The sequence below is a fragment of the Bremia lactucae genome, linkage group LG1, assembly GCF_004359215.1.
Source record: "Bremia lactucae strain SF5 linkage group LG1, whole genome shotgun sequence".
Classification (NCBI taxonomy): Eukaryota; Oomycota; class Peronosporomycetes; order Peronosporales; family Peronosporaceae; genus Bremia; species Bremia lactucae.
Genome location: NC_090610.1, coordinates 10,891,389 through 10,911,368, shown reverse-complemented (window position 1 = coordinate 10,911,368; position 19,980 = coordinate 10,891,389). Strand labels below are relative to the sequence as shown.

At 46.3% G+C, this 19,980-nt stretch overlaps 6 protein-coding genes across 6 annotated transcripts; 3 read left to right on the top strand and 3 right to left on the bottom strand.

The window, feature by feature from the left end:
- Positions 1 to 623: 623 nt before the first annotated feature.
- CCR75_005001 (uncharacterized protein) lies at positions 624 to 1,502 on the bottom strand (the record flags this gene model as incomplete). The annotated part of the gene is made up of 1 exon (XM_067963086.1): positions 624 to 1,502. One exon carries the CDS (start codon positions 1,500 to 1,502, stop codon positions 624 to 626), a length of 879 nt encoding a protein of 292 aa, XP_067820091.1.
- Positions 1,503 to 1,637: 135 nt separating this feature from the next.
- On the bottom strand, positions 1,638 to 5,194 carry CCR75_005002 (uncharacterized protein). Its single transcript, XM_067963087.1, has 4 exons — positions 4,347 to 5,194; positions 4,042 to 4,250; positions 3,796 to 3,986; positions 1,638 to 3,726 (listed from the first exon to the last, which is right to left on the bottom strand). The coding sequence occupies exons 1-4, from the start codon at positions 4,521 to 4,523 to the stop codon at positions 3,533 to 3,535; spliced, it is 771 nt and encodes a 256-aa protein (XP_067820092.1). The 5' UTR covers positions 4,524 to 5,194; the 3' UTR covers positions 1,638 to 3,532.
- CCR75_005003 (uncharacterized protein) lies at positions 1,697 to 3,472 on the top strand (the record flags this gene model as incomplete). Its single annotated transcript, XM_067963088.1, has 1 exon — positions 1,697 to 3,472. One exon carries the CDS (start codon positions 1,697 to 1,699, stop codon positions 3,470 to 3,472), a length of 1,776 nt encoding a protein of 591 aa, XP_067820093.1.
- Positions 4,570 to 5,136, top strand: CCR75_005004 (uncharacterized protein; the record flags this gene model as incomplete). Its single annotated transcript, XM_067963089.1, has 1 exon — positions 4,570 to 5,136. One exon carries the CDS (start codon positions 4,570 to 4,572, stop codon positions 5,134 to 5,136), a length of 567 nt encoding a protein of 188 aa, XP_067820412.1.
- An 827-nt stretch (positions 5,195 to 6,021) lies between the features above and the next one.
- On the top strand, positions 6,022 to 6,350 carry CCR75_005005 (uncharacterized protein; the record flags this gene model as incomplete). Its single annotated transcript, XM_067963090.1, has 2 exons — positions 6,022 to 6,064; positions 6,157 to 6,350. The coding sequence occupies 2 exons, from the start codon at positions 6,022 to 6,024 to the stop codon at positions 6,348 to 6,350; spliced, it is 237 nt and encodes a 78-aa protein (XP_067820413.1).
- A 352-nt stretch (positions 6,351 to 6,702) lies between these two features.
- On the bottom strand, positions 6,703 to 7,463 carry CCR75_005006 (uncharacterized protein; the record flags this gene model as incomplete). Its single annotated transcript, XM_067963091.1, has 4 exons — positions 6,703 to 6,771; positions 6,831 to 6,982; positions 7,048 to 7,271; positions 7,336 to 7,463. 4 exons carry the CDS (start codon positions 7,461 to 7,463, stop codon positions 6,703 to 6,705), a joined length of 573 nt encoding a protein of 190 aa, XP_067820414.1.
- Between the last annotated feature and the right edge of the window lie 12,517 nt (positions 7,464 to 19,980).

The window sequence follows — 19,980 nt, the reverse complement described above, 5'->3', positions numbered from 1 at the left end:
CGACTTGTACTGAAACAGTACAAGTCGTAGTGCCCCGTTACAGCTAGGGTGTGTGTCTAAGTAGAGCGTGGCTGCATTACGACGTGCTCGCCTACATTGAAAGTCCACGTTTCAGCGAAACAGCTAGCGCTATACGATAAGTCTGTGGGAGTTCAGGTAGATTTCGTCTTCAGCTTTAGTGACTTCTCTTGTAAAGAGAAGCTCACAGTTTGATTTTCACATAAACCTTAATAACTTATACAAAAAAATTATTTTCGAAAGAATATTCTAGTATATAAAATGCGCCTTTTTAAGACGCGGATTCTGGCAGAATAAACCCAAGATTGAAACTAGAACTGAGCCGCGAAGCCTGCCATGTGTTACATCATGGTATAAGTAAAACAACATTGAGAGATAGCAGCTTTCTAATTTTATACTCCTATATAATGATCTCTTGTAGGAAAATTATTTATTAATCGAAGGATTCTAAGTGCCATTGCTATTAAAAGTCGAGCCAAATTAGACAACTTTAGTGTAGGAAATTAAACAGAGATTAGTCGCTTCTACCTATATCGACGTCGCTATCATCTCATTTGAAAAGGACGCGCTAAGTGAGCTCAACATGACTCCTGTTCGTGTATTTTTTACGCTGATTGCTTGTGCACCAGCTCATAGAGGTCCGAGCGCGTCTGGTTTGAAGTAGGGATGTTATTACGCATTTCCTCCACCTTTTCCAGGTTGACTTCGCCGTACACGATGGACTCACCATGACCACATGTAGCCACAACTTCACCCCATGGAGAAATAACAGAGGAGTGACCCCAAGCCTGGTAGCCGCCCTCAGGTCCACGTGCAGGCGAGGTTGCCGCCACATACAGCTGATTGTCCACGGCACGAGCGCGCTGCAGAAGTTCCCAGTGCGCGGGACCCGTGGTGAGATTGAATGCACCCGGAAAGAGAAGCACTTTAGCACCATGCTTCTTCATAAGCATGGAGAGCTCCGGAAAGCGGATGTCGTAGCATATACCGACACCAATCTTGCAGTATGGCGTGTCAAAGAGCGTCACGCTATCACCAGGAGACAGCGTGTCCGACTCTTTAAAGGTAATTTTGCCGGGCACATCGATGTCAAACAAGTGCACCTTGCGGTGCTTGCCGAGAATTTCACCTTCAGGTGAGAAGATGACACTCGTGTTGTAGAACTTGTCGGCTGTGTCTTTTTCGGGAATGGACCCGCCCACCAAATATATCTGAAATTTAGCAGCAAGTTGTGAAAGTGCAAAGGTGGATGGGTGATCATTTTCGTTAAGATTCGCTTTGGTTTCAGGAATGCTTTCCGCGTATTGCGGAAAGGAAGCGGTAGAGTAGGGCGAGTTCCAGCACTCAGGGAGCGACACCACCTGCGCCGCGTTTGTGGCAGCCTCCGTCACGGCTGCAGTGGCTAATGCGATATTTTTCTGCTTATCATCACCCACGGCTATCTGGCACAGGGCCAGCTTAAATTTAGAATTGTTGGTGCTCATTGAGCTTGATAAGCTCGGCCGAGATGAAAGGTGGCGAGCATGGGATTTGATGAACATTTTCCAATCTCTGGTAATCCACACCATTAACGTTAAGCACCACATTTTGTATAGTGGACCAATTTAAAAATTATAATCAAAGGAAACAGTATTTATGATAGCTTGGCCAAACAAAGAATTGGGTACAAAAATACAAGATGACATCAGATAGTTTAGCGTTACACCGACAGCGCAAGCGCAAATTCTTTGCGGAATTAGCACAACTATTTGACGAGGACCCGCCTGAGATCCGTCCCCTTGAAGGCGCTTTCTTTGGACCCGAGCTACCATTAATTGCTCCATCTCTAGTATCGTCAAGCCAAGAGTCCAACAGCGTAACGCCGACGCTTTCATTGCCATTTGATTGTATTTCCGCTGATTCGATCGAGTCAGTCGATTTAAACGCCACGCGGTCGCTATCTAGCGGTTTTAGTGTTTTTCAAGCAAGCCAGCAGAGCTCCATATTTAATGAATCCACTGTCGACAGTCCGCTCTTATTACCCAACGAGATAAATAGTAGCTTTGACAGCATTATCGGCAAAATTCAAAAGCGAAAAGACCAGCATGTCCACTTCGATCTCAAGCCGGATACGAAACGCAATAGTACATTACATGGTCGCCATCATAATTGCACGCTGTTACCGGCGACGACATTGGCCAACACCGACTTAATGTCGGATAAATTATTGGAAACTGTGCATCAGGAACTCGCAGACTACTACGATAGTGATCGAATGTGTGAGCTCCTTCCATGTTGGCTACAAAACAGCGAAGCCAGTTGCGCGATACACCAAGACCATGTTAGGCGACCGATGCTGCTGTTCTCGCTGCAGGCGCTCGATGAGTCTATTGCTCGCAGCAAATGGTTAGGTCAGCATAGTTGGCGTGTGCAAGCCTGTAAGCTTGCGCGAAGAGTATTATCTGCCATGTGGGAGGCAGATGTGTTAGATACGACGTCGCCAGGACAAGATATTGCTCTTCCCGACAACAGTTCCCAGAAGTCGGCAGTCGCGGGTGTGGCTATGGACGTCTGGCGCATAATCGCTAGATACTGGGATAAATATAAGCATAACTATCTTCACCAGCAAGAGCCGTTTTTTCATGATGCCGCTGAAAGTAGACCTACAAATACTGGATCCAAGTGGGATCAAGTACGAGCGCTACTTCACGTTTATGGAATGAAGTTAAGCGAGGCGTCAAGTCTAGTGAAACAACGAGGTAGTGACCATTTTTTCGTGAGCGAATGTGCCACAATTTTTTTCCCTCTGAATCATGGTCTTTCCTTTATCGAACAGTTTCGTGACAATTTGAACTACCGGAAAGTTGATATAAATAGGGGCTTGACAAAAATCGCTCAACGACCCACAATCAGTCAACAAGATGGAAAAACGGCGTTTAATGCCATTCTCATTCACCTTTCAAATTGGAATGAGCATGTTCAAGTATTTCCATGTGGCTCCTTTTCCCGTGGTGCCGCATACATATCTGTACTTGATATTCTCGTTGCTGTTTCATCCTCACATGGCGATACAACAAATCCAAAAGCGAATGCCGAGTGGTTTGATAAGGTAGCAGAAGCTCTGATTGCTGCCAATGTGGTAGTTGAAGGAGCAATGCGGAGACTCTCACCTTCTCGTGGGGTTTGCCCGATTCCGTTTAAAAATAACTGTGTTTTGCTAGACCTAAAAGTTTACTGCCCTCCCAAAAGCTGGATTGCCCTTGTTTACTTCACTGGCCCAGAATGCTATGTTCTTTCTTTTTTCGCCAGCCTTTTGAGAAGATCACTAATAGAACTTCCTAATACTTCATTCGAATGCATATTTAATGGTGTAGCGGAAACTCTTGGAGAGAAAGTTCTTAGTGAAGTCGCGTCGGAAAAAGACCTCTTTGACTTAACTGGTCGAGATTATTTGCAGCCAACAGATCGAATGTAACTTGCTATGCATGTGCAATCCTTAAAAAAAAAAATTAAATCGCTGAACCGTTTGCTTTCACTATTCCGGAGGCATACGAAGTGCGCCGTCAAGTCGAATCGTTTCGCCATTTATCATCTTGTTGTCGATTATGGCTTGCACCAAATGTGCGTACTCTTTTGGGTCACCCAAGCGGCTTGGAAATGGAACACTAGCGCCCAAATGTTGCTGTACCTTCTCAGGGAGTCCAGCTAAAAGTGGAGTCATGAACAGACCTGCAACGAAAATAGTCAACTTTGTCAACCTATACTTTTCTGCTAAGTCTTGACTACATTATGCGGCACCTGGCGCAATAGTGTTGACGCGTATACCATACGTTGCGAGATCTCGAGCAAGAGGCAGCGTCATTCCTATAATTGCTCCTTTACTAGCTGCATACGCCGCTTGCCCAACTTGTCCTTCATAGGCCGCAATACTAGCTGTGTTGATAATAACCCCGCGCCCGCCTCCAGCCACTGGTTTTCTTTTAGACATACTATGAAAAAAATCATCAGCAATTTTAGCCTCGCAAATTGCTATAAACGACTCACCGCTCAGCTGCAAGTCGCGCTACATTGAAAGATCCGACTGTGTTGACGTTGAGAGTCTGCTGAAATTGAAAAAGCTGATGTACGCCTTTCCTGCTCAGCGTTTTGATGGCCAGCGCGATTCCAGCACAATTAACAGCGGCATTTACGGGCTCACCGAATGAAGACTCAGCAAGATCCAGTGCAGCGGCAACGTCGTGTTCATTCGTTACCTATAGAGATGTTATCCACGAAAATTCGAGTAATAGAAAAAAATGATTTGAATTCGATGTCTGATACATGTCAGCAAATAGTGAAGCATAATTTACATCTGTTGGGCTGAAATGACATGAATTTCCAAGCTCCCTCGCTACATTCATTCCATCACTGGTAGGGAGATCGCACAGAATAACGCGCGCCCCATTCTGCACAAATCGAGTGGCTGTGGCGCGACCAAGACCGGAGGCGGCGCCCGTGACGATCGCAATGCAATTGCTTAAAGCCATTGGAGAAGCTTGAGCTCAATGTGGACCACTCGTCAATTTGTAATAGATGACGTTCAGCACCGAGGCAACACTTCTGCAACGAGGCCTGCAGTATCTTGACAAAAGTGATGAGAAACGTGCCGGGATGTGGCTCGTGTGGCTGTTTCTTGTGCTCATGCGCTGGATAGTAGGCCTCCACTCTTACTCAGGCGAACACACGCCGCCCATGTTCGGTGACTATGAGGCGCAGCGCCACTGGATGGAAATTACGATCAATCTGCCGGTCTCCGACTGGTATTTTAATACTACGTCTAACAATTTGATGTACTGGGGTCTAGACTACCCGCCGCTGACTGCTTATATCTCGTTCCTCTTTGGACACGCAGCCGACACAATGGACTCTTCCATGGTGAAGCTCACAAGCTCGCGTGGATTTGAGTCGGCGACCAGCAAAGTTTTGATGCGCACGTCTGTGTTACTATGCGACGTCATGCTTTTTATACCGTCGATATATTATATGAGTAGTGTGCTCTATGGAAGCGAGCAGTGGACGCGACGCATGACTTTCTTGCTGTTGGTTTTGCTGCAACCGGCAATCTTGCTCATCGACCATGGCCACTTCCAGGTACACTAAAGATTTACGAAAAGTTTTGATTTTTTGCGGCTGTAAATTAAGTTTTCGTGTGCATGGGCCTATTTGTGGGATAACAGTACAACAATGTATGCTTAGGGCTTACAGCGTTGGGTATTGCGCTGATTTTGCAAGATCATGAGTTCCTCGGCAGCACTTGCTACTCACTGGCGCTCAATTTTAAGCAAATGGCTTTGTACTACGCTCCTGCGTTTGGAGTTTTTTTAATTGCTCGCTGTTTACATCGAAATTTGTGCATTCTACATTTATTAAAGCTTGCAACTGCCGTCATTTCTACTTTCGCATTGATTTGGTATCCAATTTGTGCATATACGTCTCTGGGAGAGAGCTGTTTGTCTTCCATGGCACAAGGTATAAGATAAACGACAAATATTCTCTGTAGCGTGTAGCGAACTTGTTTTTCAACTAACCGTAATTTGGTAGTCGTGCATCGCATTTTCCCATTTAGTCGAGGGCTTTTCGAAGACAAGGTCGCAAATTTTTGGTGTATAACTGACGCTTTTTTTAAGATTCGTCGACGTGTGGACTTCACGGCGCAAATGCGCTTATGGTAAGATGATTCAGATAAGAACTTTAATGTGGCGATTTAACTATATTGTACGACATTCTCTACAGCGTTGCGATGACCTTCATTGGATTCTTTCCATCGGTCGTTGACTTGTTACGACGAAGGCCTACCAGCCTGCGATTTATATTGTCCCTTGCAATCTGTTCGCTGTCATTTTTCTTATTTTCATTTCAAGGTATGCCAGCTTGTCGGATAAGCTTATTTTTTTTAAATATGCGGTCATGTTGTGCTACTTTTTAAAGTTCACGAGAAGACGATCTTGCTGCCGCTACTGCCAATCTCGCTATTATATTCGCACAATGCCCTTTTCTCAGGATGGTTCAGCGTCCTTTCGACTTTTAGGTATGTTCAATAGGACAGTTGTTAGCGGAAGCTGTGTGCTTAATTAATTGTGTTCCTCTGTTGCTTCAGTATGTATTCTCTTTTGAAAAAAGACGGTCTAGTTGTTCCCTACATTTTGCTTCAATCCGCATACGTTGGAGTGGTCGTAGTTCCATTTCTTACGTCGGGAACATCAAAGCTTCTTCACATAAAGCAGTCCAAACGTGCACCAGGTTTGAAGGAAGATGGCAGCGCTCATCCGGTTCTTAAAGCATATATCATGGTGCGGTCGATTGCTATGCATTAAGATTTACAAACGATGTGTTATCTAATTGACACATATGGTATCTGGTCAGTTTTCTCTGCTTGGAATTACCGTTATACATGCTGCTCAAGTGATAATTATCCCGCCCGCAAGATACCCACACATCCACGACTACATATTTGCTGCTTACTCCTGTAGTCACTTCCTCGTTGCACTTGGTTATTTAACATACTGGCAATTGACCGCAGAGACGCAAAGCGAGGAGACAAAGAATGAGTAAAAGCGACGCATAAGACCTTTGGATTTAACTAGCGTGTGCGATTATGTAAGTCTTGTCGTCTTGTTTGTGTCGATTTCTTCTCGGGTGCAGCGTCCATTTCAGTACATAAAAGACTTACTTGGTATTATTGAAAAATTCAAGCTGTTTCTTTAATCTTGACTTCTCATCCTTAAACGCTTGCAGCTATATGCGCCAACAGATTAGTGCTAGCAATTTTTTTGAATGTTTAAGGTCATGTGTACCATCTGGCTGTCTTCTTCACTGAGCGAATTCCTGTTTAACTTGAAATCAGCAATAAATGCGGCCTCGTTCTCGCGTGCTTCAGCTAAAAGTTTCTCCAACGAAGACTTTACCTCCAACGGTGACACATCTCCGCGTGGAATAGGAACATCGTCTAGGTCACCATATACTACTAATAATCATTCCATCGTTGATAAGGTAATGTGACTAACAACGAACCGTTCGTATTAGGTGGCTCATAGTTTTCTTTCTTCTGAGCGAAAATAGGCTTAATCTCTTTTTCATTCTGCTGAGTGACGAATGTCAGAAATCCTGCTTGTTTGGCGCGCCATTTTTCGTACTCCTCGGGGCTCATGGCTCGACCCTCGAGATCTTGAATCGATAGTAATTTCTTGATGCTTGCCGGCAGTACGTCTGGGTCGTTATATATATAAGCCAGACCGCTGCAAACACAAATCAGAAGGCTACATAAAAACAATGAAAAAATAATTAATTTCGATAATTTACCCGACGAAGCCTGTTATCTTGAGTAGCGAAGAAATACTTGACTTATCCTGGCCACCAGCATGAGGTGCCGAGCCACCGTAACTTAGGCGACGCAAGGCGATGTGTCGTTTTCCAATAAAGCAGACCATACGTCAAATATTCTTGTCAAACGACAATCTTCCATAAATACAAATGATATCTGAATAAGAACAAACGATAAAAGCGTAGATACCAACTTAAAATAAACATAATTACGGTAAGGTATTTTCCATCAACTGTAACGGGTATCGTTACATGAAATTAACACTTAAACGTTGTTAATTAATATATTATCTAAGAGGTGGATATTTTATAGAGAATATTACTTCACGTGGTAATATTCGGTAAGCTTATCCATTGGTAGATATAGGCCATTATATATACTTGCTCCGCGGTCCAGTCAGCGCTGGACGCGCGCAAAGAGAGAGACATAGAAGACTTTATTACATGTTTTGTATTAATTTATTATTAAGTTAGTATTAAGTAGATAGACAAGAAGAACTTAATTTTTTTATATACAGTTTTCAATTAACCCTCTTTAAAGCAAGTGTTTTAAAGAAAGTCTTCCTCTGCACGTACAAGTGTACCTGAAGTGACGTGAGGCACCACTCGCAATGAGGCAGTGCGAAGTGGACTTGTACTGAAGCAGTACAAGTCATAGTGCCCCGCTACACCTCGTAGCACTTTGTAGTCCGTCCAAGGACCACATTTCTTTCACCTAACATGGACATGTTAGAGGATAAATGGAAATAAGCATCACGTTTCGCGTGATAGCTACTCCTTTCTAAGTGACATAGAAAGGAGTGCGGTCGAACGATTGAGTTCGACCCTAGGGAACGATGCCATCTTAGCCATGCTGTCTGGTTTGGACAGAGATGCCCTCCATTCAGCCATCGCCAAGTTCATACAACATGAACTTAACGAGGCGAAGGAGAAGATAGCCTTGCTTATTTGGCAAGGCTCTCAACAGGCAGAACTGTTGAGGTTAAAACAGGTACATACCCCTGTACCTGGGATGACGCACACGCGTCGTCCCGAAACCTTTAAGATAGACATCTCTGAGTATAGGGGAGTCGAAGAAGACTCCCTTTTAAGATGGTTTGTCGCGTTGGACGATGCCATAAGGGCTCGTCACATCGTCGACGAGCAAATGCAAGTCGAATTTGCTCAATCAAATTTGGCAGGTCATGCAAAAATTGGGCACTAGGCCCTAAGTTGCTGGACCCAAATATGTCTTTGGGTCGCAAGAGGCTTTTGAAGCCCGGCTCAAACAGACGTTTGAACCGCCTAGGGCTAAGTTCAGAGCTCGTTCAGAGATTCTAAAACTTAAGCAAGGCAAGCGTGATGTTCACACTTATGCCCAGCACATACGACTCTTATCGAGTTGTATCACAACTCGCAACCCAATGAACACACGTTGATTACGGTGTTCATGCAAGGTCTTACGGATGGTCCCGTAAAAACCCACCTGCTCCGCTTGGAACTGGATACGCTTGAAGAAGCAATATCCGTTGCGGAACAGGAGGACTTTAGCTTGAGACAGGCTCAAGCTAGTTCGTCATCGTATCGTCTTCCAAGACGACTCGAACTGGGACGTCCAGAACATATAGCCTTTTTTATGTCGAAAGCGAGAAACCTCGCTTTTCGAACAACAAGCGATTGCAGAAATGCAACCGCTGTCAAAAGTTAGGACATGAGTGCAGTGACCCACGCCCAGTACCGAGAGGCACTGAACGTAATAATGGACTGAATGCCAAAAAGAGCAACGGTCGCGGGTCCGACGTTGTTGCGAAATCGCAACAGCGAGACGGACCGCCAAAAAACGGTCGGGGTCAGTAGGGGATCATCGCCCCCACTGATCCAGCAACCTCAAGAGAATTTGCCAATCTCTTGACAAAAGTTGCTCCAGACACACAATCATTATGTGCCTCTGCACCTGGCAATGAGGTGTCCCTCATCACCTTGAAGTTAAAAGTGACAAATGATTTGTCATTTAGAGCCCTAGTGGACTGTGGGGCGTCGAATAACTTTATTCGTCGCCAGTCGCTAGAGGGTCGAAGGCTCAAATATGTTGAGCGCGACATCCCTCCAACGAGGATGACGGTGCATCTAGCGACAGGCGCATCGATAACAGTAATGAAACGCGTAGTGAAATTTCACTACACGTTAAGAGATTTACAGTATGATGATGATTTCATCGTACTGGATTTGGATGACAAATTTGATGTCATCCTAGGTTTACCTTGGCTCAGAAAATACGAGCCAAGGATCAGCTGGCAGCATCGATCCGTAAAGATGCCTGCCACTTGTTCATCAGATGGCCATCTGATGAACGTCTTGGAGCGTCCACAAGCGTGTGGATGTACTACGAGTGAGTGCGATGGCCTCACTTGTGGTACGGTCGTTAGTACAACNGGATCGAGAGTAGGCGCTTCTACTCTTGATCTGTATGCGCCTCCGAAGTTAACTTCGGAGATAACTCAATTACCAACCCTAGAACCTAAGCGGTTCTTGAGAGATCTGCATTGTGGGAAAATCAAGCAGATCTGCGTACTCGTCACAGAGGACGATTACGTAACCGACATTCGGTCAGCGGTAATTTTTGCAGAGAACGAACGGGTTCTCAGCAGCTCATCGATGGACGAAAGTGTCCTCGATGTGAAGACTCGGATTGAAAGATACAGTACTCAATCTTGGGAGTCACTCAAGGGAAATCCTCTATACGAGGATTTAATAGAATTCAGGGATGTATTCCCTGAAGCAGTTCCATGCGAGTTGCCTAAGGATAAAGGCACTCGACATGAGATCGAGCTCAAACCGGGCTCGAAGTACTGTGTCATGAAGCAGTGGCCACTGCCTCGTGAACAAGTACTTGCGATCGGTAAATTCTTTACCGATTTATTAAAAGCGGGCCATATAAGGGAGTCAACCTTCCCACATAGCCCTCCGACCTTCTGTGTGCGATAGGCCAAAGGAGGATGGCGGATAGTGCACGCATTCAATAAACTGAATGCTGCAACGGTACCGGCTCAAACGCCGATACCTAGAAAAGACGTAATCATAGACGGTATGTCTAAGAGTACGATCTATTCGTCTATCGATATGATGGATTGGTTCTATCAAATCCTTATGCGTGAGCGGGACATCTCGTACACAGCAGTGAGCGTTCCCAATGGGATGCTCTGGGAATGGCTAGTGATGCCTCAGGGCTGAGTAACGCCCCTGCAACATTCAACAGATGCGTAAAGAATCTATTGAGACCGGCAAGAATTCGGACCGAAATAATTCGACGATGTAATTGTCCATAGCCGGGATATGGACGTAAATAGGGCCGTGGAAGCTCCTAAAACTCATGTTCGTCAGGTTCTTACACTTATGCAAACGCATCAGCTGTACGCGTATCTCAAGAAGTGTATGTTCGCTGCAAGCGAGATACCACTTCTTGGTTGCATCGCCAGTAAACACGGCGTGCGCTCCTGATCACGAAAAGATCAAGGCAATTACCGTCTGGCCAGTTTTAGTCGATATTAAGGGACTTAGAAAGCTCCTTGGGCCAGCGGCGTACTTGCACAAGTACTCCATCAATTATGCCGAGATGACATATCATCTCTCTCGTCTCTTGAAAAAAAGACGAGCAATGGCTAAGGATCGCTGATTGTCAGCGCTCCTTAAAGAGTATCAAGCAAAGCTTGATGCAATCGTCCATCTTGGCGATTGCAGATCAAGACAGACCATTTCATGTGGTCTGTGACGCCAGCGATTTTGCAATCGGCTGTGCGTTTATACAATATGACACAGGCGGCACAGAGCGCGTCGTGTGTTACCAATTGCATCAGCTGCAACCAGCTAAACGCAATTACCCAGTGCATGGCAAGGAACGCCTTGCCATGAAATATGCACTGGCTAAATTTAGGGTCTATCTCCTAGGAGATAGACCGTTCATCCTATATACGGACCATGCGTCATTACGCACGGCCGTAAACAGCCCACACCTTTCGCAAAGAATGGCGAGGTGGCTATCCTTCTTCGCGGAGTATAACTTTTCCGTCGAATATAAACCAGGACGAATTACTGTCGTCGCTGATGCGTTATCACACCGCCCCGATTTTTCGAGTCGGCGGCGCACTCTAACAGTGATAAAAAATTCCACTATTGCAACACTCACTACGAGTGTTCCATCATCAACTTTGATTGATGACATAAAGAAAATCTACACAGAAGATTAAGACCTTCTGCGTTTAATGGATCGTCTGATGAATCCATTTAATACACCTTTTAAAGATTTACCGGCTCTGTATCGATCGTCATCCGACCGATATACAACATGCAACGGCTTACTGTACTACAAATCCGTTGCCGGCGACACTTTACGTGTCGTCGCCCAACTCACAATGATTTGCGCTTGCGCATCATGTATAAGTGTCACGATGCACCAACAAGTGGACATTGTGGACGTGAGAAAACTTATCTCACAGTAAGTCGCGACTTCTTCTGGCCCCACCAGTATCGGTTCGTGCGCAAGAACATTCATGCTAGGTATGTCAACCGTGAAGCCTAGCCCGGTATTCAAACTCCATGGTTTACTCCGTGAACTAGTCTCGGATAGATCCACAGTTCACGGCGGAATTTTACTAGTCCGTTTTGCGATCTCTCGGAACACGGCTGACTATGTCAACTTCTGATCATGCAGAGACAGATGGTTAGACGGAACGCGTAAATCGCATCCTCGAAGAAATACTTTGAGGTTACGTCCAATTATATCCATATTGGAGCGAGTCATACCGATGGTCAAATTCACCATCAACAATTCGGTGCATGCGCTTACAACGCATACACCGTTGTTCGTGAATGGCTTACGCCATCCACGCATACCCACCCAATTAGAGGGATCCTCTAGTTTAAGGGGGGGATGGACTCGCACGAGCAAATCCAATTCTGGCTCATGCTCATCACGCGTCAAAGTTTCCAACGAGGCGGGTGATGTTGATGTCGAAGCAATCGACATTAAAGATGAGAAAGATCTCATGGCAGTGCACACGAAGCGCACTGGAAACGACAAAACAAACGAGTCAGCAGAGGAATTTCTGCTGGCTCGAGAATCAGTAAATCGTTTCGTACAGGATTCCATTGCTAACGCAGTGGACCGTCAGAAACGGAACGCAGACAAACATGGAAGAGCAAATATTCTTTTATTTATAATTAATGACGTACTAATACTCTCTATGGTAAACTTACCTAAGCGTGTAGTCACTATTGTGAGTAGCAGTAAACCACTACCCAAGTTCATTGGACCATTCCGTGTACTCCATCGCAGAGGCAATGCGTACACAATAGAATTGCCACGAAGGATGCGAACGCATCCTACATTATACGTTGGTCGGCTCCGCCCGTACCATCAGTACGCGGTTTCTTCCGCGGAAAGTTCTGACCACTCCTTTTAAGAACCCCTAAAAGAAACTTGTGATTACGAACTAGACCCTCATGTTGAGTCTGGAGATTCTCATGCGGAATCCGAAGATCCTCGAAAACGCGATGAGCTAACGACAGCTCATCGCGAAGAGCGTGATACTTCCGTTTGTACTCCAACATTAAGTACGCATTCTTCGAACGTTTTAACAACCGTTCGATCTAGTGAGCTTGCACCGTCTGCTCCAACGAGTTACGCTTACCGCGCTCGTGTTTAAGACCCTCCTCCAATACATGGAGGTAGCGGTCGAGTTTGTCGATCTTCAACTCTAGATCCGACACACATTTCGGATCTAATTTTTCCTCCTCGACCACAACCAGTGGTGGATTTACACAGTGGTCGACGTTTCCTTGTGGAACGTATTCTAAACCACCGTGATGTGAAGGGGCAGCGAACGAGTTATATTGTTCGCTGGCACGGTTATCCACCTTCACATGACAGCTGGGAGCCTCGGGCCCGGCTAATTGTTGACGTTGAGGGCCTCGTCCGTCAGTATGACGAGACCCATCGGATGGATCAGAAGGTCCATCGGAAAACACGCGCCCCTGGCGCGTGTAAAAAAGCAGCTAGTTTTGCAGAACTTCTTGCATATTTATATTGATTGCAAAACGTCAATCGCATCGCGCATCTCGATATAGATGCGAATCCTTCCCCAGGCGAAGAAAGGGAATACACATCCTCTTTTACTCTTTTTGTGTGTCAACACAACATGGACAGGGATCACTCCACGTGAGGCAAGTAAGTCCTCTCTCACGTGACAATTGATGCGATTTATACTTGCCCCGGTTGGAGTTCGTTTCTGGAACTTAACGCGAATCGAGTTAAGTCTTTGAAGCCAGGCTTCACGTCCAATGTATTTGACATTGCAAATGAAAGCGCTCCAGGCTTGCATAAGCGAGAGTTTATCTTGCTTAACGTTGCCACTATACCATAAATGCTTAAAAAAGAATCGAGATATAAATCTTCTTCAGCGCGAAAGCTCTTCGCGCTGGGATCAAGGCTATGTAGTTTTGTCGCAATAAATCAAGGGTATTCACTGTGAGGGTGGTCTCTCCAAACAAGCTACTAACTAGCCGTCGGGCAAAAGCCACGCTTTTTTCTCAGGGGCAACACGAGACATTTTATTGTCTACGCTCCCCTGAGTGGTACTCACTAAAGCAGAGGTACCACAAGAACTTTTATTACGATGGCTTACGCCATCGTCATCACCACGCACAGAAATATGTGCGGGTGACGGCACGGGAGACGGCGATGAGGAACATCCTCATCGTCGGAACCAAACATGCTGTAGCGAACGCTATTAGCACGACTCTACGATTGAGCCCTCTAATTCAAAGGCTCATAGTTAGTCGCCTGGTGACGTCCAGGCGACTGTTCCACTCTCCCAGAGTCGGCCATCTCGACTGACTCTCATTCATAGTCGACCGACAAAGAGGTTTCGTATTCGCGTGGTGACTCACCACGCGCACCCGCAACCTTAAGTGTTGCGGGAGAAAACGATACTTCGGCGGACGAATTGTATGCAGCAAGAGACAATGATGCGACGCCCGCGGCTGCATGTACAGTAGCCGAAGGTTTCCTACTATTCGCTGACCGCATTGACCCGTTACCATGCGATAGGTTGGAAAGAGAGAGACATATAAGACTTTATTACATGTTTTGTATTAGTGTATAATTATGCTAGTAAAAAATAGATAGAAACAGAAGAACTTAATTATATTAAATACAGTTTACCTTTAACCCTCTTTATTGCAAGTGTTTCGAAGAGATTCTTCCTCTGCACGTACTAGTGTACGTGAAGTGACGTGTGGCACCACTTGCCGTCAACACCGTGTCCTTGTCATCTTCCTTAAGCTTGTCGTCCAACTTCTATTCGACGCTATTCTTCAAACTATACGCCTGATTCGATGGTACAAACGGCTCCAGCTAAAACTTCTTCGTTGCAAAGTTATCGTGTGTCAAAGTTCCGATTTTTAACAGCCCTTTTTGGAGCACAAAACCAAGCCTCTTCGAAACGGATCGTCGATCCGGTCAACAGGCGATAAAGGGCCTCTCGTAGAATGTCTCGACACGAGTTTTTTATTATATTTTTTAGCCTTTTTTAACATTTGCTGTTAAAGTTCCCATGTTACCTATTCACGTCTGGTTACCCGAAGCTCACGTTGCACTGAAGCTGTGCAAAGTGGACTTGTACTGTTATGGGGCACACATCGGTTGGAGAACCGTTGTTGTGGTACATTTTCTTATGGGGTAAAATACCCTTTTATCCCATTCTAAATTGTTAATTACTTAAATCCCATTCATTATGGGTAAAAAGTGTGGTCGCCGCCAGATATATATCTGGCGCCCGAAATCTATTTTAAGTTAGCTAGGTTAAGGTATACTTAAATAGATAGCAGTTCCCCTTTTGATCTTAAAACGATAAGTGCCTTTGTAAGGCTTGCGCATTGATCTGTAAGAGATAGAAGCCTTTCCAATGTATATACTTTTAAGCACTAGTTGCCACTTGGTTCTACGAACCCTTGAATCCCTTGAACTAGGACTCAATAAGCTTTAATAGCTTGTACGACTCCCTGAGTTGTAACACCCATTAGTTCTTTAGAGCTAAGATACTCTCTGAGTCTAAAGTCTTCCTCTGACTTTAGGAGCGAGGTAGATCCGCTACATGTACTGAAGCAGCACAAGTAGGCAGTGCCCCGTTACAGTTCTGCTTCATGGGATTGCCGATTAGAATCAAGCAGCGACTAGTGCCAAGAACATATGCCCTCAGAAGGCTCCTAGCTCGTACAGATCACAGCGCAAACCTTAGAAGGGCATGAGGGCTTGGAGATCAAGAGGTTTGATGTAACGGGGCACTGCCGACTTGTACCACAGCCTCACGTCACTTCACGTACACTAGTACGTGCAGAGGAAGACTCTCTTTGAAACACTTGCTATAAAGAGAGTTAAAGGTAAACTGTATTTAATATAACTAAGTTCTTCTGTTTCTATTTACTTTTTACTAGCATAATTATACACTAATACAAAACATGTAATAAAGTCTTATATGTCTCTCTCTTTGCGCGCGTCCAGTGCTGACTGGACCGCAGAGCAAGTAGATATAATGACCTATATATAGCAATAAAAAGCTTACCGAGTATTACTACGTAAAGTAATATTTTCCAAATATTATCTACCTTTAAGATTATATATGAATTAACAACCTTCAAGTGTTAATTTCATGTAACGATACACCCCGTTACACCCCCCCTCACTCTGACTGTCACTGAATATAGTGGTCACTATAAAACCACTTAAGTGAAAACGACGATTGGTCAGAACCATCATTTTCAATTCTATCGCATGGTTAACGGGTCAATGCGGTCAGCGAATAGGGAGGAGCCTTCGGTTGCTGTACATGCAGCCGCGGGCGTCGCATCATTGTCTCTTGCTGCACACAATTCGTCCGCCGAAGTATCGTTTTCTCCCGCAACACTTAAGGTTGCGGGTGCGCGTGGTGAGTTACCACGCGAATGCGACCCCTCTTTGTCGGTCGACTATGAATGAGAGTCAGTCGAGAAGGCCAACTCTGGGAGAGTGGAACAGTCGCTGAACGTCGTCAGGCGACTAACTATGAGCCTTCGAATTAGAGTGCTCAATCGTAGAGTCGTGCTAATAGCGTTCGCTACAGCATGTTTGGTTCCGACGATGAGGATGTTCCTCATCGCCGTCTCCCGTGCCGTCACCCGCACATATTTCTGTGCGTGGTGATGACGATGGCGTAAGCCATCGTAATAAAAGTTCTTGTGGTACCTCTGCTTTAGTGAGTACCACTCAGGGGAGCATAGACAATAAAATGTCTCGTGTTGCCCCTGAGAAGAAAGCGTGGCTTTTGCCCGAACGGCTAGTTAGTAGCTTGTTTGGACTACTAACTAGCCGTTCGGGCAAAAGCCACGGTTTTCTCTCAGGGGCAACACGAGACATTTTATTGTCTACGCTCCAGTGAATACTCTTGATTTATTGCGACAAAACTACATAGCCTTAATCCCAGCGCGAAGAACTTTCGCGCTGAAGAAGATTTATATCTCGATGCTTTTTTAAGCATTGATGGTATAGTGGCAACGATAAGCAAGATCAAGTCTCGCTTATGCCAGCGTTGTACGCCAAGGCAATTGAAGATTCGAAGAGCAGCAGCAAGGTGTTCGTTCGCCTAGCGACAGGACCGACCGTATCGACTCGTAAGGTTTTGTTACCCTTTATAATCAAATTTGATGAACTTGACTCTGAAGAGCCGTTCATTGTCTTGGATATGGACGATCGGTATGATCTCATCCTTTGTGGGTAATGTCCACTCCTCGTCACGCAATGGATTTGTTCACGAACATCGCATTCCACGCCTGAAACGCCTCTTTGCTGGTTCGATGGAGGTGGTGCATGCAGAAGGCCGTCGAGTATCGACTGGGGCCTTAGTAGGTGTTGAGGCTGGGTCAGCCTCCACAAAAGAAGTTGCGATCGAGGAAGGTTCCGCAAGCGGTAGTTCTGCGGCCACTACTGCTCAGGGAAGTCGCTGTCGCTGTGCGACGCGCAAATTGTTTCGTATTTCATCGGAATTCGCAACTGTGCGCGGTTACGCACAGAATAGTGCTGCGGTCACTATTACATAAGAAGGCGATGTCGCTCGGCGACAGGTTAGTAAAGGAGAAGCGTTTCTTCCTTCTCCGGAAGACGTAACCGTGGGGGGGGGGGTTCGCAAGCAAAAATGCTGTGGCCACTACCGTTCAGGAAGCCGAAGTTGTTGAGCGACGCGCACGTGAAAGAGACAGGTTCATTCCTTCACAGAAAATCGTAGTCGTTGGACGAAGCGTGAAGGGTGGTGAGCCTGGGTCAGTCTCCACCCAGGAAGACGCAGTCGCTGGGCGACGCGCTCGCGGCAGCTTGGAGCCGCTGAGAAGAATTATCCACTGCACGACAAGGAACTTCTAGCAATGAAGTACGCCCTTGTCAAGTTTCGGGTTCACCTGCTGGGCAGCAAACCCTTTGACGTCTATACAGACCATGCCTCGTTGAGGACGGCGACTCAGGCGCCCCATTTGTTACAGCGCATGCGCGATGGTTGTCATTCTTGGCGGAATACAACTTTACGGTGGCTTACAAGTTAGGAAAGCAGAATGTGCTAGCGGACGCCCTGTCGAGACGTCCTGATCACGAACTGGCACACTTTGTGCACCTTGAATCATCAGTGTTCGAGATTATACGCAAGGCGTATGTTTAAGACCTGGATTTTCAAGGGGTTGTAGAATCGTTGAGTGCCTTTTCGGAAGCCGTCAAGCTGACGAAGCGCAGGCACAAATCCATCGGTATAGTCTGTCCGATGGACTCCTGTTGTACAGTGTGAATCCGAAGGATGAAACACGCGTGGTCGTCACTAACGACAAAGACTTACGTCACTGAATCTTCTATGAGGCACATGATACGCCGAATAGTGGACATTTGCACGAAAAGACACGTACACGTCTATGGCACGTGACTTTGGTGACCCCACATGTACAAGTTGGTCCGGTCGTATGTCAAGACGTGCGAGACTTGTCAACGAGTGAAGCCTCTGCCGTCTTCAGCAGCGCCGCAACAAAGTTTGCCGGCCCCAGTGGACGGCTGGCGCTTAGTAAGCATGGACTTCATTTTCGAACTTCCGGCGGATAGGCGTGGCCATACGGACGTTATGGTATTTGTGTGTCGCCTCAGCAAGATGGTGCGACTAGTAGCGGTTCGCTGAAGCAGTGTGGCACCGCAGGCGGCACAGCTGCACATCGACAATGTGTTCCGATACAACGGACTTCCGGAGTCTTTCGTGAGTGATCGAGATCCTCGGTTTGTGTCCGCCTTCTGGCATCATCTTTTTCGACTAATGGGAACTCGACTGGATATGTCGACGGTGAATTATCCGCAGACGGATGGTCAGACCGAACGGGTCAATCGAGTTTTGAAAGATGTGCTTCACAATGTTTGCGTGGATGAGCCATCTTAAATGGAGTGCGCAGTTAGCGCAAGTGGCATTTGCAATAAATTATGCGGTGCATTAGTCGACAGGGTTTTCCGCGTTCTATGTAGATGGGTTGCGGCATCCGCGTACTCTCCTATCGTTGCCAATGGCTTCTAATGTGGATGAAGGAGAGGCTGTCGCCGATGACCTGAGAGGCTTTCGCCGATGACCTGAGAGGCCTGAATTGGGTTCGACCATCGGTCAAACGCAATTTGCTGACGTTTATTGAAACTAAGGAAGCCATTAGGCTACGTGTCAGGGCGCCATGGCTGCTGCTCAAGACCTTCAAAAGGAAAAAGTGACAGTCATGGTCGTCGGAATACACAAGTGTTTAAGATTGGTGATTTGGCACTACTTAATGCTAAAAACCAACCTATGCACGCGGTATCAGCTGTCGGAGTACGAAGCTTCGTTCGCGTTTCGTGGACCAGTTTACGGTCATTGATGTGCGCGGCAATGCCTACACCTTGAATTTGCCATTGGATATGCCAACGCACCTGGCAATCTATGTTAGCATGCTCAAGGCTTACCTTGATCCGGCGGAGCGGTCTCAAACAGACGCCACAGTTGTCCCATCATCTAACGAAGGTCATCACCCGAGAGCGCAGCAGACACCTCACTTGTTGGATGACCGGTCGTCCATGTAGGATTCTTAAGTGGCCCCGAAGGGAACGATTGATGACCCATGGGTACGGAGACTGGCGCGAAGGAGGTGCCGGAGCCTGCGTTGAGCTCGCAAGGTGGCGCTCAAGGATCTCCACCCGATCAAACAACGAAGCCAGCCAACGCTGATGGCCAATCAAGTCCTTGTTCGTCGTCGCAGTCAAACACCCGATCCTGTCGTCGAGCTGAGTCGCAAACTGTTCCAAGCGATGCCGTTGACGGCTCTGTGATTCTTCACAATGTTTCAAACGACGATCATCCGCATGATCATGGTCCCGGGCGAGGAGGCGGACACGATCCCTCAAGGGAGATAGGTCGTCTCGACGTATCGCCAACCGATCCTGGTAGAAAGCCAATGAGTTCTGAAGGGGTCGTAACTCCCCAGACGAACGCGATAAATCATGGTGGCACTCCTTAATCCTTGTTGGGTCACGACGGGGAGCGATACTTCCATGTGGAAAATTTAATCGGACATGGC